This window comes from Drosophila willistoni (genome assembly GCF_018902025.1).
Source record: "Drosophila willistoni isolate 14030-0811.24 chromosome 2R unlocalized genomic scaffold, UCI_dwil_1.1 Seg167, whole genome shotgun sequence".
NCBI classification, from domain to species: domain Eukaryota; kingdom Metazoa; phylum Arthropoda; class Insecta; order Diptera; family Drosophilidae; genus Drosophila; species Drosophila willistoni.
In genome coordinates, this window is record NW_025814050.1 from 22,661,767 (window position 1) to 22,676,428 (window position 14,662).

The following is a 14,662-nucleotide window of genomic DNA, read 5'->3' on the forward strand; positions in this document are numbered from 1 at the left end:
GTCGAGGCGAGTTGGATGGTCGTGCTATGAAACAAACATGAGACCAGGACAAACATTTTGTGTAAAGTGCTGACAAAAATAGAAAAAACCAAAACAACTACACAAGCAGCAACAACCACGCAATTCCACAACTTGAACGAGTTGCGCTCCATTGCGCCTGGGGGTATGCAACAATATTTGTCCTGCAGTTGATAAAACAGTCTCCCAATTAAGGGTCTGGGCTTTGCGTTCCATTGCCGCATTGTCGTTTGTCTGATGAGTTTTTAAGTACAAACAATTACAAAATGGCAACAACAAATGCAATCATGGAGTTGCAGTCCAACAGTCGACTTGGTTGCTTAGGCAAAGCCAAGACATGCAAGGATACCCAGTCAAGTCTCTCTCTTCTTCTCCCCTGCTCATGCCTTTTGGTCTTTCTGGTTGCGGTTATCACATTCTGTTGGGCAGTTTAGTTGCGTAATTGAATTAAATTTCATTTTAAAATGTAAAATGCTTTTCATTTGGTTTTTGCGGTCCTTGCCAGTGCCATCTTTCTTTTATTTTCTCTCTTTTTGCAGTTATAATTAACATTTGGTTTGTCAACAGTTGCTTTGTCAAAGAGTTGAGAGTTTTTCATAAGCTTAAAAAAAAAGCCAAAAATTTATTGAATCTTTTGGTCATTTATTATATAGAGTCCATGTCCTGTGGGTGTTCATATCGGGATATTAGATATAAAGCTGCCATTATTCTTACTTAGCTTATTAGCTCCGACTAAGTTTTAGCTTTGCTTATCAACATTTCATGAAGGCCAAAGGGATCATCATTGGTCACAAGTCCATCTGCAAGCACAAATTAAACGTTAAGAAACGTTTATTATAATAACAAACTAAGACGTAACTTTTATTTGGAATTTTAAATTACTATTTTAGATCATACTAATTGTAATAATATGTTTAATTTTATATAAGTTCAATAAAATATTTTCTGGTTAACTCACATATTACTGGTCAAAATTCGTAGGAGAACCCATTCTAAGTTCTAAGGGCTTTTGTGTGATCGGACATCTGATTTTTTCGAGTATTGATTTCGCCTTCATTAAGAAATTTTCGTCAAATTCTCCATTGCAATTGGGTAGGTCGATGGAATCGAATCTTGTGCAATATTTTAAGAAGTTCAATAGTGGTTCCGAAATATTAATAAAATCATGGTGTGAAGTTACCGTTACACTTTTAAGATTTATAAGATTTTGTAGATCATAAAAAAAAGCATCGTTTAAAAATCCACACTGAACTGAGTTCAATGATGTGATTTCTTTTAGGTTTAACTCTTCGTCTGAATCTAATAATTTTCTATTTATAATCAGATGTTTAAGTATTGATTTCTGTGCTAGGGCCTGTAGCAGTGCCACTAAAGATGTGTTTTTCGGGAGTGTTATACTCAATGTCTCAAGTTGTTCAAGTAGTGCCAAAGGTTCAATTGCTGCTTCGTCGACGATACAATCAACAGATTGAAGATTCAATTTTCGAAGGTTTGACGGATATTTTGGTATCATTGAGCCACTGGAATGCGTCTCACTTCCTAATAGCTGAATGTTAAGAACTTCCAGCTTGCACAGGGAAGACAAGAGATCGATTCTCATAAATTGTTGGAGATTGACTTGCAGTTTTCTTAATGATTTATACTGTGCTAGTGCAATAACATCTTGAACCCCCAAAGGGTCTCCCATAATGATGATGCTCTCTAAAACTGAATCGAAACTAGGTTCAGGTTCGATAAAAAGTGTTTCACCATGATGGGATCTTATGATGAGTTCCTTCAGATGAACGAACGTTGGTAGCCCGTCCTGGTTTTCAGTACTAATTGAATTAACTTCTAATCGTTTTAATGTTTTTATACCCGCAAGTGGTCGCAACTCATTTAGGGTAAGAGCATTTTCTTCTATGCTTAGAAATTCAAGAGCTGTTGAAGTTTGCATTGCAATTTTTTCAAAAAGACTTTGTAAGGATCCTGCCTGATGTCTTGTTATAGTGAGATTTTTAAGTTCTTTTAGTTCCGCTAACAACTCAATATTTTGGCTTTTGGAAAAGCCACATTTTAATGTTTTTAGTGGCCTTATTTTGACGATCTCCATCACCTCATCTGGAGTTATTGCAGGAGTTGCAACTTGAATATTTTCTACAACGTTTGATTTACCTGTTGTAAATTCATTGAAGTCTTCTTTTTCTATTATCAATTCAGAGAGATTGGCACGTAAAGCTATATTTTTGAGTAATTTCTGCAAAGAAAAACTATTATTTTTGCCAGCTATACGAAGAGTCTTCAAATGATCCAACTTTCCAAGGCAGGCATAATCGCTATAATCATGAACTTTACCATCGAGGGAGTTGTTTTTTAGATTTAGCGATCCTCGAGATTTGTTATAGATTATTTTTCGATTTCCGTGTTCAATCATTATCTCTTGCTGTTGAAAACTGTTTAAAAAACTCACTATATCGATGGCTAATATTCTATCTTTTAAGATAATTAATTCTAAAGCGGTGAGGCGATGCAAGAGTTTAATACTTCTGGGATCTGAGAATGAACAGCCAATTTCCTGGAGGCTTTTTATCTCGCTAATTAAAAGAGTCTCTTTATAGTTGATTGGCATATCCTTAATATATAAGTGCGTGAGCTTGTGGTTTTTTCTTTTGGAAAGTGTTTCAAATAATGATAGCAAGGAACCTGCTTTGCACTCTTTTACTATGTTAAGTTTCAAGTAGATTTCCCAATCTCCCAAAGCAGCGAACGTCGTTGCATCCGTTTCTGGATCCAGTTGTAGTTCAATTTTTTTCAAGTCATTCCGGTAAAATATGGAGCTGTATAGTAACTCAAATTCTATTTTAAACGAACCAGAATTGGTTAATGTTAAAATTTGTAGAATTGCTTGAGAAAAACTGTTAAAGTCATGTGTGGATTTAATTTCCAGAGTATGAAGTTGATAAAGTTTGGAGAGAGGTTCAATGCTTTCGGGGTTCAAGAACTTGCAGCCTAGTTTTTGCAATGATTGAATTTTTGCCATTTCATTTGATAGAGGCAAGTCAATAGTTAATCCCGAAATATCCAAACGTTTAAGTGTTTGCTCGGGTTTTGTGGCTAGGCCGATGAATAGCATTTTCAATGCCTCTATCTCAGCTTTTTCCAAAAAGGTTGACACTTTTATGGTCAAAATTTCCAAATGGGGCAATTGATCCAGAACAAATATGTTATACAGATTGTCAAAAACACAGCTCAAGCTTCGAAGAGATTTAATTGTTGAAATCTGTAAAATCTCTTGGCGATCTATTCGGAAATATGTGTCTTCTACCAGCTGTTCCGGTATCGGCATCACATTGGGGTGTATATCATCCAAACTTTTACCCGTCAAACGCAAATGTTGAAGGGTTTGTGGCATTCTGCTGCCAAATCTTGTGAACAATTCCGACAGAGAGTCTCTTTTGTGAGAAAGTGCAATAATATGAAGTAAGAACAAATCCAGTCCTTCAACAAAATCATTATATTCTGATAGATCAATGTCACGTGGATTGAACGATAATCGTAGCCTTTTAGGCATTTTCTCAAAATCAATTCTACCCTCTCTAAATGTGATTGAAATAAAGCAATGCTCCATTTGCGTTAGAATTTTCATTATTTCCAGCAATAGATCTTGACTTTTATGTTTTGTATTTATTTCAAGTTTATCAAGTTGTGTCAAATGTCCAATATTGCAAGTTTCAAGAAAGCCGCACTTCAATTGGCGTAATGATTTAATTTGAGATATGGCCAGTGTCTCTTCAGCATTCATTTTGGCCCCGTCGATGATTAGGGTATCTAGCGAATTCGTTTTGCCCAAGCTATCAAAAAGATCGCCCAAAGAACCGACATCATACTGGCCTCGAAGTCTTAGGTGATTGAGTTGTGGTAAATTGCCAATGTCTCTATAATCTTTGGGATCAATATCTTCATGCATTAGCAAATCTAATTGTTCCAATTTTTGCAATTTATTACCACCAAATGTAATGTATTTCCAATTGCCATTCATGATGTTACCCATTATGGAAAGGATACGCAAGTTTGGATTGCATTCACAGCAATCGCTTAATTCTTCAGCAGTTATATTTGCAGTTAAATGCAGTTCCTCAAGATTACGAAAGCCTTTCAAATCGCTTAAAATGTATACTGTGTAAAAGGAGTAACTTTGATTAGATTAGATTAGTTATGAGATTTAAAACACTGGCCTTACCTTCTGTCAATTCAATATTTAGATATATTATTTGTCGTTCCTTTTGAAGTAGACTTATAATGGACTTAAACCTTGCGTAATTCTCTATTAAATTCTCTTCATATGTGCATTTTAAAGTAACTCTTGACAACTTTTCATTTTCCTTGATGCCATTAAGCAATGATTTAAAATATGAATATATATTGTGTTTTGTAGTACCTTTCAAATAAATGTAAGTCTGATCTAAGTCAATAATCCTTTCGGAATTGTTTTCAAATAGCCGGATATCTAGCTTATCGTATAATGCGCTATCCCAATGATAAAACTGCTCACGAGTCCAAGAGGATGATGCCGCAAAGTTAATGAGATCGGCATATTGCATTAATTCTTCGTTGGGCCTGTTTTCAGTCTCACATTTGGTTCTTAAGGCCTTGAATATTCCATAGAAGCAGTCAGAATTAAGAATCTCGACTGTCGGTTCACTCATTTTGCATGTTTGTTTTGCGATTTTATTTGTAGAATATTATTATTTGTTAAATCACTTAGGCAACGATGCGTCATCAATCTTTTCACATATAGCAATTCTAATCTAAACAGTATACATATGTACAAACATAGATCGTTATCAGCTCCGTAGCACCGTACCGTTGCGCCCGAGTGTCCGTTGAGAACTGACTCGCGAATGTTTCCGTAATGGTAGCCACTTGCTTATACTTTGTAATCATAAAGTAAACGGGTATATTTGAGTTCAAAAAAACGCTAAAGATAAAACATCATGAAAAATCAGAGTAAAAATAGCCGAGATATACACAAAACATTTTAGCCACTACGAGCGCTAGTGTGCGTAAGGGAGGCCTGTAATGAAATCCGAGATAGAATCTGTTGGCTAATTACCATATAAAAAATGTATACAGGGTGTACCCAAGCGTATCTCGAGATATGTTTTCAATGGACTCTCTGGCTTTTATCTCTATTATTCTTTGCAAATAACCAATTTTAAAGAGAAATCTTTTAAACAATTATAAAGTGCTCTTTGTGTGGTTTTAAAGTGTTCAAATGAATTATAAAAGTGCAGTACAGATGTAGATATCAGTGGTCTAGAATTAATTGGGACTATTTGAATTATGGATTATTTGGAGAACTTTCTTAAGCAGATATTTTTCGATTTTTGCACAACCAAAAGAAATAAAGTTTTCACTTTTGCACTTTTTGGTGGTTCGGTTTGTTATCGATTTATTACTCTTATTTATTAATTTTGTTAAAAAGGCACAAAATCAAAATTTTAAGTAAGCCAAATTAAAAAAAAAAAAATAACAAAAAAGAAAAAGTATTTACACAAAAAAAAACATAAAATTTAGTCTGAAAAAACATTAGAGAATGGCGACAACTGCTTTAGCTGATTTTAGAGAAATTGAGTGTGTTCGTTGGTTTCGCGGCTTGTCCGTAGAGCAGATTAGAGCCTGTGATAGATTACTTAATGCCCTAAGAGATGACACGGAACAGGGAACGACATATCGGGTGCGTTTCTGTTTCAGTCAGCTTGGTCTCCATCCACCGGTGCCATCAAAGCGGCTAGAGGCAATTATGAAAATAAGCCATTGCAATGACCTGGCCTTCTTGTGGTTCATCTGGGAGGCGGAGTACAAGCAGCCGCGGAACAAGGGCAGCTCGATGAACTCTATGGATGTCGACAATGAGTTCTTCACAGTCAATGAGCAGCTGTTGTTCTCGGCAATGGCCCATCTGGATATGGCGGCCACGTTAAGGGCATTGGATCGTATATTGCCGCCGCCTGCACACTCGAAGAAGAAATTCAACCATGAGCAAAACAATCATGTGTATCTTGGAGAGAAGGAATTTCGCAATCAGACTTATGGGAAATCCCAGCCGTACCTATCGCCTTACTTTGCTCCACTTGTGCGACCAAAACAATTTGTGCCCATGAGGAAGTTGGTGCCAGAATTTGAAAAACTTGAATTTCCCGAATATAGCCATTATAAGGATCCCATGTATGAGATACCCAACGAAAAGTCACGATGGTTCTCACAATACGAACTGTCGCCGGGCAAGCGAATAATCAAAAAATTACTCACCCAAGAACTGGATCGTCTGTTTTTCGATGGCGATTCCGTCTCCTCGGAGCCAGACAATGCCCTTTGTAATACACATAGATCAATGGAAGGGGAAATGGCTCTAAAGAAAAAGGAGTTAACCGACGAAGCATTGCACAAGTGTCTGGCTCAATTGGATGTGGTTGGATCTGAGAAGCAAGCGAGACGAAAACGTATCATCGAGTCCTTGGAAAAGGAGATCCAATGTGCAGCAGACAAAATGCATCAATTCTCACGTCGCCAGTTTACACAATTGACAATGCTTCGCAGTGATGGAATAAATTCAGATTGCCGACTCTGTCAATATTTGGTATCGTCACCCCCGCCCAAAAGAGGACGCAAGGCAGATCTGTCTGTTCTAATGCACGGATACATTGACCAGATTGACCACCTCCTGCCGTCAAAAGAAGAGGACACACCTTATGTGAAAGTTCTTGAGCTACGTGGTGAACGAAAATCTCGCAGTTGCTGTGACAAAACAGATTGTACAATGGTCGAGACAGAGACTTTGGGGAGGAATCCAGGGAAGAGCAGTCAAACTAGCTTAATTAACAGAAGTCTTGCTGGCGGTGGTAAGGCAACAAAAGCTGATCATCGAAAGAAGCGAAAGACTATTAAAAAGGCTTCGTTAGCTACCAAAAAACCAACAACTAATTTTAAGAATCTACAAGATCTAATACCAGCTTGCGGTCTTTGGAAGAAATGTACCTATCAAAATTGTCACAATGATCATCCGCAAGAGAGTTATACTACCAACTGCAAAAGCGGTATACAATTGGATTATTTCAAAATCTTCGATCCACCAGAGTTGCCACCATTGTCACCTCAGGAAATGGACTGCGATCTGGGTGAGTTCCGCATAGATATTGAGGATAAACAGCCCTTAATCGAAAGATATTGTGTGGATGCCCTCAATAAGACATTGAACGATGAGGACGACGAGCATCAGAAATGGGAGAGTACACAGTCTTCGGAGAATCCTAAGTATCCTCTATCCGTACTTAATGCCATTGATAGGTGTGCAATTAATATGTTTAAACAGGAGAAGGCAATCAGGGATAGGATGCAAGAAACCGAAGTGAAAGTGACGGAAGTCAACTCTGAGAATTTGCTGCACATTACAAATATCGATCCTGATAATAGAAATGAAATGGTTGAACTACTCAAGTCAGCCCTAAAGATCCTACAGCGTGATCCTCGATATGTTTTGGCCACGTTTTCGAATGCCCACAAATTGCCAATACTGGTTGATTGGGTAGCCAATCGTTATGGCAAGACTTACAATCGCCGGGAAATGGAGCAAATAGTCAACTCGTCGTTCTCTGTCTGTGAACAACTCGATCGGATGAGACGTAATCCATTGGGAAAACTAATACGCACCGATATCCGTGGAGTGGTCAGCTATGACGGCCACGCACGAATTATGCACAAGGCCCACTGCATGAAAATGAATTATAATCGACAACTCAATGACAACGAGCTAGAGCACTCACGTCTCATTTGGTTGGCTCTCCATGGGTATTCGCATTTATCTGGCTACATCGGGGACACTTTCTTTGCCTATATGCCATCTCGTGACATGGACCTGAGGCGTCACAATGTTTGGAAGAGTTCGGATTACCGTGACATGGTTGAAACTCGAGTAAGATTACGACACCAGAAGTAAGTCAGCAGTTGTCTGCCATTGCAGTGTCGAGTATCTATTTCTTAAAATAGATACTGGACACTGCAGTCGCAGACAATTAGTTAACGATTCAAGTGGTCTGATCTTAATGCCAGTGCCAATGAGAGTTCTTTGGTCCTGCAATGGGATTGTGAACGTGCCATATTCAAAGTAAAAGAAATGTCAAATTGGCAGTGGCGTTCAAACTACTATCAAAGTTGGTTAAAGTTGAATGAAATTTCCCAATTTGGCTTTCTGGCTTTCGAAATTGCAATATTTTGGTCAAGAATAACACTCGTAACGACCCAGAAAAAATAAGTCGAAAAGGACGTCTGTCAATGGAATCCACAAAGAAAATATCCTGAGTTAGAGTCATTTGGAGAGGTGAAATTGAAATATGCAATAGGCAGTCAAAGAATGTAGAATTTGTAAAATGATAAATGCTTCTTAGTGAAAACATATTATATAGTAATTTTTCTAAAAATAAATATTTCGTTGGTCGCCTATTGCATACTTAAGAGATGATATTTTAATATATTACATCCAAGAAACAGAATTCAAAGCTATTTTTTGAGTGTTTTTAGATTCGTTTAACTATATACTACCAACATGCATATAAATGTTAGAGAGCTGCATGAATGATAGAAAAATCAATTCGAGTTAACAACATTCAAAACCAAATGAATGAATTGAATGACTTTGAAAATCGACTTCAAGTAAATAAGTGTGCGACGTAAAAATCAGTCGCACAACATTCAAACGAAACAAAACGAATTGAATGCGTTAGAAAGTGAGTCAATGAATTGCTATAATTCGAATGCATTCGAATTCCAATTCTGATTTTAGTATTTAGCATTTATTTGTATTGTATATTTTTGAACTATATGTGATTACTATACGACAAAACTAGTGTGGTCAGTGGCTCAGTGGGGATCAACTCAGACTACAATACTGTTGTTTTCGGGTTCAAACCCTTTACAGAGATAGTAATGCATTTTTTTTCCAACTAGTGAAGTAATATTAAAAGATAGATCCATCGTGTATATGATGGATTAGAGAATATTATGTTTTATAATATAATAGATAGCCTTATTTACGTTTTCACTGTTCGTGGCAACTAGGAATCTAATTTAGAAAAATTAGATTTTACAAGATTTCTCCCAAATTGTCAAATCCAAAACTGCGTACTAAAGTTTATGGTGTAAAGCTTATTTTAATTTTAATAGCTCCCATTTCGCCATTATTTCCCCTACATTTTTGATAAAATAATTAGTTTTTGTTGCTTTTAAACATCCCAATAAAAATGAGTCAATTCGAATAATTCTAATGATTCGAGTGCCTTAGTACAATTCGATGCTTTGACACTCAATTCATTGCCTTTCATTAAACAGAGTTAGGTATTTTTAGCGATTTTACAAGTACTAACCCACACTCATTTATTTCATTGTGTAGTTGCCACTGATTCATTTGAATTCAATTCGAATGGATTCATTTGACTTTGACTTTTCTCTCATTCATGCAGCTCTCTAATAAATGTACATATAGTATATCCATTATTATCATAAATGTACTTTCATTTAGAATGATCGATCATTTTCATTATATTTTTGAATTGGCTGTGTGTGCCTACTTATGTAAATCAAGCTGCAAGCATACGAAACCCAATTAAAAATGCTGATGCCCAACTAAACAGGCTAAAGTACAGTAGGCAGAACATGAATACCAGATATAACCACAAAAAGGCACAACGACAGAGTGAGTAGCGGGCAGAGGACGAAACGCTTTAGAGTTTAGTTTGCCAGTTGGTTGAATTGGGGCCTAAGGCAGGTCAGGGGGAGGTAACACCATCGATGACATGCGACAATGTGGGCCACGCACTGCCGTTGCTCATTAATTTGAAAAAACGAGTTGAATATTACAACTGGTCTGACAGGAACGAGATGATGAAAACCAGCAACAACAACAACAACTACAGCCGGCAAGCTGATGCCGTGTAATGGCGAATCCATGAGGCACGTGACACGTGTGGAATGCCACTGACACGTCGAAATCGACTTGATGACAGCGGCTGGCGGGGCTGAAGGGCTGCCAGGCAGGGCCAGAGCTGTGGCATGAGAGATGATGCGTGTGATGGAGTTTATGTATTAAATCAGTAAAGCATGTGACAGGATTATGATATAAATCATTGCATACTTTATGGCAATCAATTTAAAAGAGCAAAATATTTCCTGCTTTAAAATTGAAATGCAGAGAAGAGAGACAGAAGAGGACAGAATGGATAAGAGATTACACAATCTCCATAGACATTATGTATACACATATATATGCAGTATATAGCATGGTTGGTATTGTCGTTTCATGGGCAGGACATTGTTGCAAGCGCAGCAAAAAAGTGTCAGATAATCGCCAACTAATACAATGAATATGACCACAACTGATTCCCTTCTCCCCTCTGCTGCAGACACTCAGCTGCAGCCTCAATGGCAAATGTATAAGAAATCCCTCTATAATCGCCCCCATATTGCCATTAAATTCAATTACATGACAATAACGTGGCGCTTACGGCGATCTGCGGTCCACTAAAAATTGAAAATAAAAATAAAGCGTCGAATAGATAAAAAGTGAAAACTTAACTAAAACTCAAACCATCCAAACATGGGCGTAGACGGTATTTCAATTGTTCTTTCCTTTTCAAAAAGAATTAAGAATTAAGTTTTAATCACCTATTCTTTTTATAGACCTTAAACTTTATTTTCAAGTACATATAATAAATATATTAAAAAGCATATATAAAATTATTAGACACATATAATTTTGATCTGATTTTTGAAGCACTTGCAAAGTGCATATAAGAAAGTGAGTCAAGATTTTTTTAAAATCAAAGTTGTTCACTTTGCGAGATAGCTAAAATTATACCCTTTGGATCCATTTCATTTCTAGATGGGGGCAACTGTCGACTTGGTCTGCCCCATTGCGTTGCGGCTCTGGGCCAAACAAACCATAAGAATGGAACAAAGCAAAGGCGAAAAAGAAGAAGCAGCAGATGAAGCAAACGTGCCCAAGGGCGCTGGCAACTATCAGCAAGAAATTATGATTAGCTTTTGCTAAAGTTTTTTGAACGCAGTCAGCAACAGCCACTTGAAAACTGCATAAGCTGCCGCTTCTTCCGCTACCGCTACCGGCCCCATTGAAGCGTGAAGGCAACTCTGGTTAAATGGCAACTCTGGAAAACTGGCAGCCATTTGTGAACCAAAAACAACAATTTTCGCCAACGCAAGGTTTTTAATTTCACTTCTGATTGTGCTGATGCCATTGTGTCGGTTCGACTGTGTGCTCCATTTTGTACGCTTTGTGTAATCGCTTAATAATGCCCCCAAAATTATGCTAAGCGATTTTAATCTTGTTATTTTACTTTGTTCTATTATTTTCTTTGGTGCATTAGAGAAACTAAATGGCTTACCGCTTCCAGAAATTGTTTAGTAACTAAATAAATATAAAATCAGCAAAGTCAAGCCATTGAAACTCTTCTCCTAGAAGAATCTGCACTCGCATTTCTGGGCGAATTAATGAATATAAAAAAGCACAAGTGTTCCCCCTAAAGTATGCCATAAGCAGTTAAAAATGATTTGAAAGTAACTTTTTGCAACGTGATCCAATGTGACTCAGATTGAGACATTTGTATAAGAACGTTCATTGCTAAATATTTAACATTAGAATATATCATCGAAATATATCAAGGTAATATAACAATTTAAACCCCAAAATGTATGGGTATTCTCTATACTTTTACCATTTGCATACATTTTGGTAAGCTTTAAATACAACCGAAGGTTAAAAGCAGGCAAATTTAGCAAAAGCAAACAATTTGTCACAATTATTGCCCTCAAAATGACAGGCAAATGAAAACCAAAGAGCTGGAAAATAATTCCAAGCCCATGGCAAGGAAAATATAAGCCATTGTGGGTCTTGGGCACTATTTATTTTCTTCTTTTTTTTTTGGTTTTTGCCAAGTTAACGATGACATTCTGTGTTAAAGGACAATGATGCAGCAGCAAACAGGACACACCTGCAACATTTTGTTTACGACATTTTGTCATATTTTTTGGTTAATTTCAAAAATGCAAATCATCGAACTCACCATCCTCCCGCTGTAAGTGTGTGTGTGTGTGTGTGTGTGGTTGGGCTTTGTCCTTTTGGCTTTTATGACAAATTTTACCATCATAGCTCATGAGAGGCTTTGCCTCGTTAGAGCTATGTAATATTTCACAGATATTTCCGTTGTTTGTTTTGATATTTTGGTATTTTGTTTTTGGTTTTTCTTTTTACTTCTCCATGGACCATTTTCCTTTTGCCATTACCCTTTGATATGTTTACAGTGGGCTCAATTCCTGGTACTAGTCCAAGCATTTTGTTAGTTGCCTATTGCCTAACAGTTAGTTTTTTTTTTTGAGTCCCTAGCAAACATTCATGCAATATTTCAACAATTTTCAATCACAATTTGCTACAAAATAAAAATTGTGAAAATGGGAAATGCATAAGAGATGTGCTCGGATTTAAAATTAAAGTCCAAGGAGTTTAAAATAAAATCCCAGTGTCGACTTCTATTCCAGAAAACATAAACAACTTATTAAGGCAAACTAACTGCTATTTGATAAGAAATTGAAGGAAGCGAGACCATAATTTCGAAAGGTCTATACCTCTAAAGAAAACACCCTTTATAATTTGGAACCAACTAAATGAATAAAGTTTTTTCAGTTGCTAGTAATAATACCTTATAAATAGTTAACAAAAGGTACTCCACTTAGGTCATTTATCATAGCACATACATATACCCAATTCACTTCCTCTACGAAACTAATTAGCCTAACACATAAATTACGAAAAGCGACCAGAAGTAATACCCAAAATGCAGTCCTTAGTAGTTGACTTGTCTAAATGGCCCAGTCATAAAGGCTATTGTATGAACATAGTTATCGTCTAAACCGATGGCAAGAGTTGCTAGTGGTTTTAAAAAGAAGTTAGGTTGATATTTTACAACTATATAGAAATACTCCATATTTTTGAGTAAAAAATAATAAAAATAAGTATCTAATATTGATCATCATAAAAAAAATGCCATCTCCATGCAACAGAGTAAATATCAAAGAGCTAAATTTATAATTTATACTTTTATATACGTACTTTATACTTTTATGTTGATGATTCTATTTATCCAATATGAAACAGCAAAAGTGATTTAAGTGGTTCATTGCTAAGGATACTTTTATAAACAGTAAAATTTAAAGGAGTACACTCCATTCTTCGGGGCAAGTCGACAGACATCTGGACGTATTGCCATGGCTATGTGTTTAAAATGCGGTTGATTAAGCTTAAAAAAATAAATTTGGACCTTTTATATTTATTAGATTTTTTTGAAAATTACAAATAAAGTTAGATCTTATAGGCTTCCGTTTTTGTGTAGGATAGCCTTTACATTAGTTCTTATTAAAGTATCCAGAAACAAGCCATTGACAGCAATGAAATTAAAACTTTTGATCAACAGATATCGGTCCATATAGATGTAGTTAAATAATGACACTGAACTTGTTTTCATTGTGCAACGATTGAATATCATTGGATCCAACTACAAAAAAAAGAAAAGTATTTCATTAAATTTTTATTAAAGTCTGTCGAAAGAACTCACCAATATTTCTCTTTCACAAAATGAACGTTTCGACAATCGACGTAATTCAAGGATATAAAGACGATCAACTATTCTGCATTCCATTTTAAAAATATCTCGTGTCATTAAGATAATTCGAAGCATATTTGAACTGAACCAAAAAACCACAATTACTTCAACTAAGTTATGCACACAAGTGGAATCCCTACAATTCTCAATAAAGAACCCGCATGCGAAAGTTACCGCAATAAGTTCACCGATTAACCTGGCGGTGTGAATTAGCCAACAAAGTTGATCTATATTGCTACGTATTTCTACTAACTTTTTCAAATATTCTAAACAAAGAGACCAATTCAGTTCCTTTAGTACTGATTCACTTTCGAGATATTTGTCCAGACCTTCGATTAATTGGTAATGCCATATAATGGCCACATCACAAAGATACAGGGCAATCATTAAACGGCCATAAGACAGAGTTGCGGGAAGAAACAAAAATGTTTCAGAGACCATAGGAAGAAAATAAATATAAACGAGAAATTCGCGTAGAAAGTGGCACACTAGACGAATTTGATTTATACGCACTTCTTTGCCAACAAGTTTAAAGTGGCTTCTTTTCAGTTCAACAATTCTATTTATTAGATCGCAAATTTCTTTGGATCTGAAAGCCAAACACCAAGTAACATGGAGCACAGAAACATCCCGAAAAAAGGCTAGAAAAAGCACCATGCATCCAATTATAACGGCATCATTAAATTCTTGTCCCGGCAAAAACAACACGAATTCGACGAAAGCATATATAACAATATACAAGCCGACCAAAAAGTAAAAAAAACGCTTATTGACCGTTATCCAAAATTTGGATACGCCAAACAATTGTTCTTGGGATCGATATTCAAAAACATTGAGTGCAGGAATTTTAGTCAACAATTGAAGGTAGCGCCACATTGTTATACAAAGCCGAAGTTTTCTGATCTATTACTTGGAACCAACTAAGTGAATAAACTGTTGTC

At 36.3% G+C, this 14,662-nt stretch overlaps 2 protein-coding genes across 2 annotated transcripts; one reads left to right on the top strand and one right to left on the bottom strand.

The window, feature by feature from the left end:
- Nucleotides 1–508: 508 nt before the first annotated feature.
- LOC26529009 lies at nt 509–3,472 on the bottom strand. Its single transcript, XM_047010829.1, has 2 exons — nt 977–3,472; nt 509–818 (listed from the first exon to the last, which is right to left on the bottom strand). Exon 1 carries the CDS (start codon nt 3,407–3,409, stop codon nt 980–982), a length of 2,430 nt encoding a protein of 809 aa, XP_046866785.1. The 5' UTR covers nt 3,410–3,472; the 3' UTR covers nt 509–818; nt 977–979.
- Nucleotides 3,473–5,550: 2,078 nt separating this feature from the next.
- Nucleotides 5,551–8,478, top strand: LOC6645173. Its single transcript, XM_002067864.3, has one exon. It carries the CDS (start codon nt 5,594–5,596, stop codon nt 7,991–7,993), a length of 2,400 nt encoding a protein of 799 aa, XP_002067900.2. The 5' UTR covers nt 5,551–5,593; the 3' UTR covers nt 7,994–8,478.
- Nucleotides 8,479–14,662: the final 6,184 nt, after the last annotated feature.

Excerpts from the sequence above, each read along its gene's own strand:
- LOC26529009 (XM_047010829.1), bottom strand. The coding sequence starts at position 3,409 with ATGCCACAAACCCTTCAACATTTGCGTTTGACGGGTAAAAGTTTGGAT.
- LOC6645173 (XM_002067864.3), top strand. The coding sequence starts at position 5,594 with ATGGCGACAACTGCTTTAGCTGATTTTAGAGAAATTGAGTGTGTTCGT.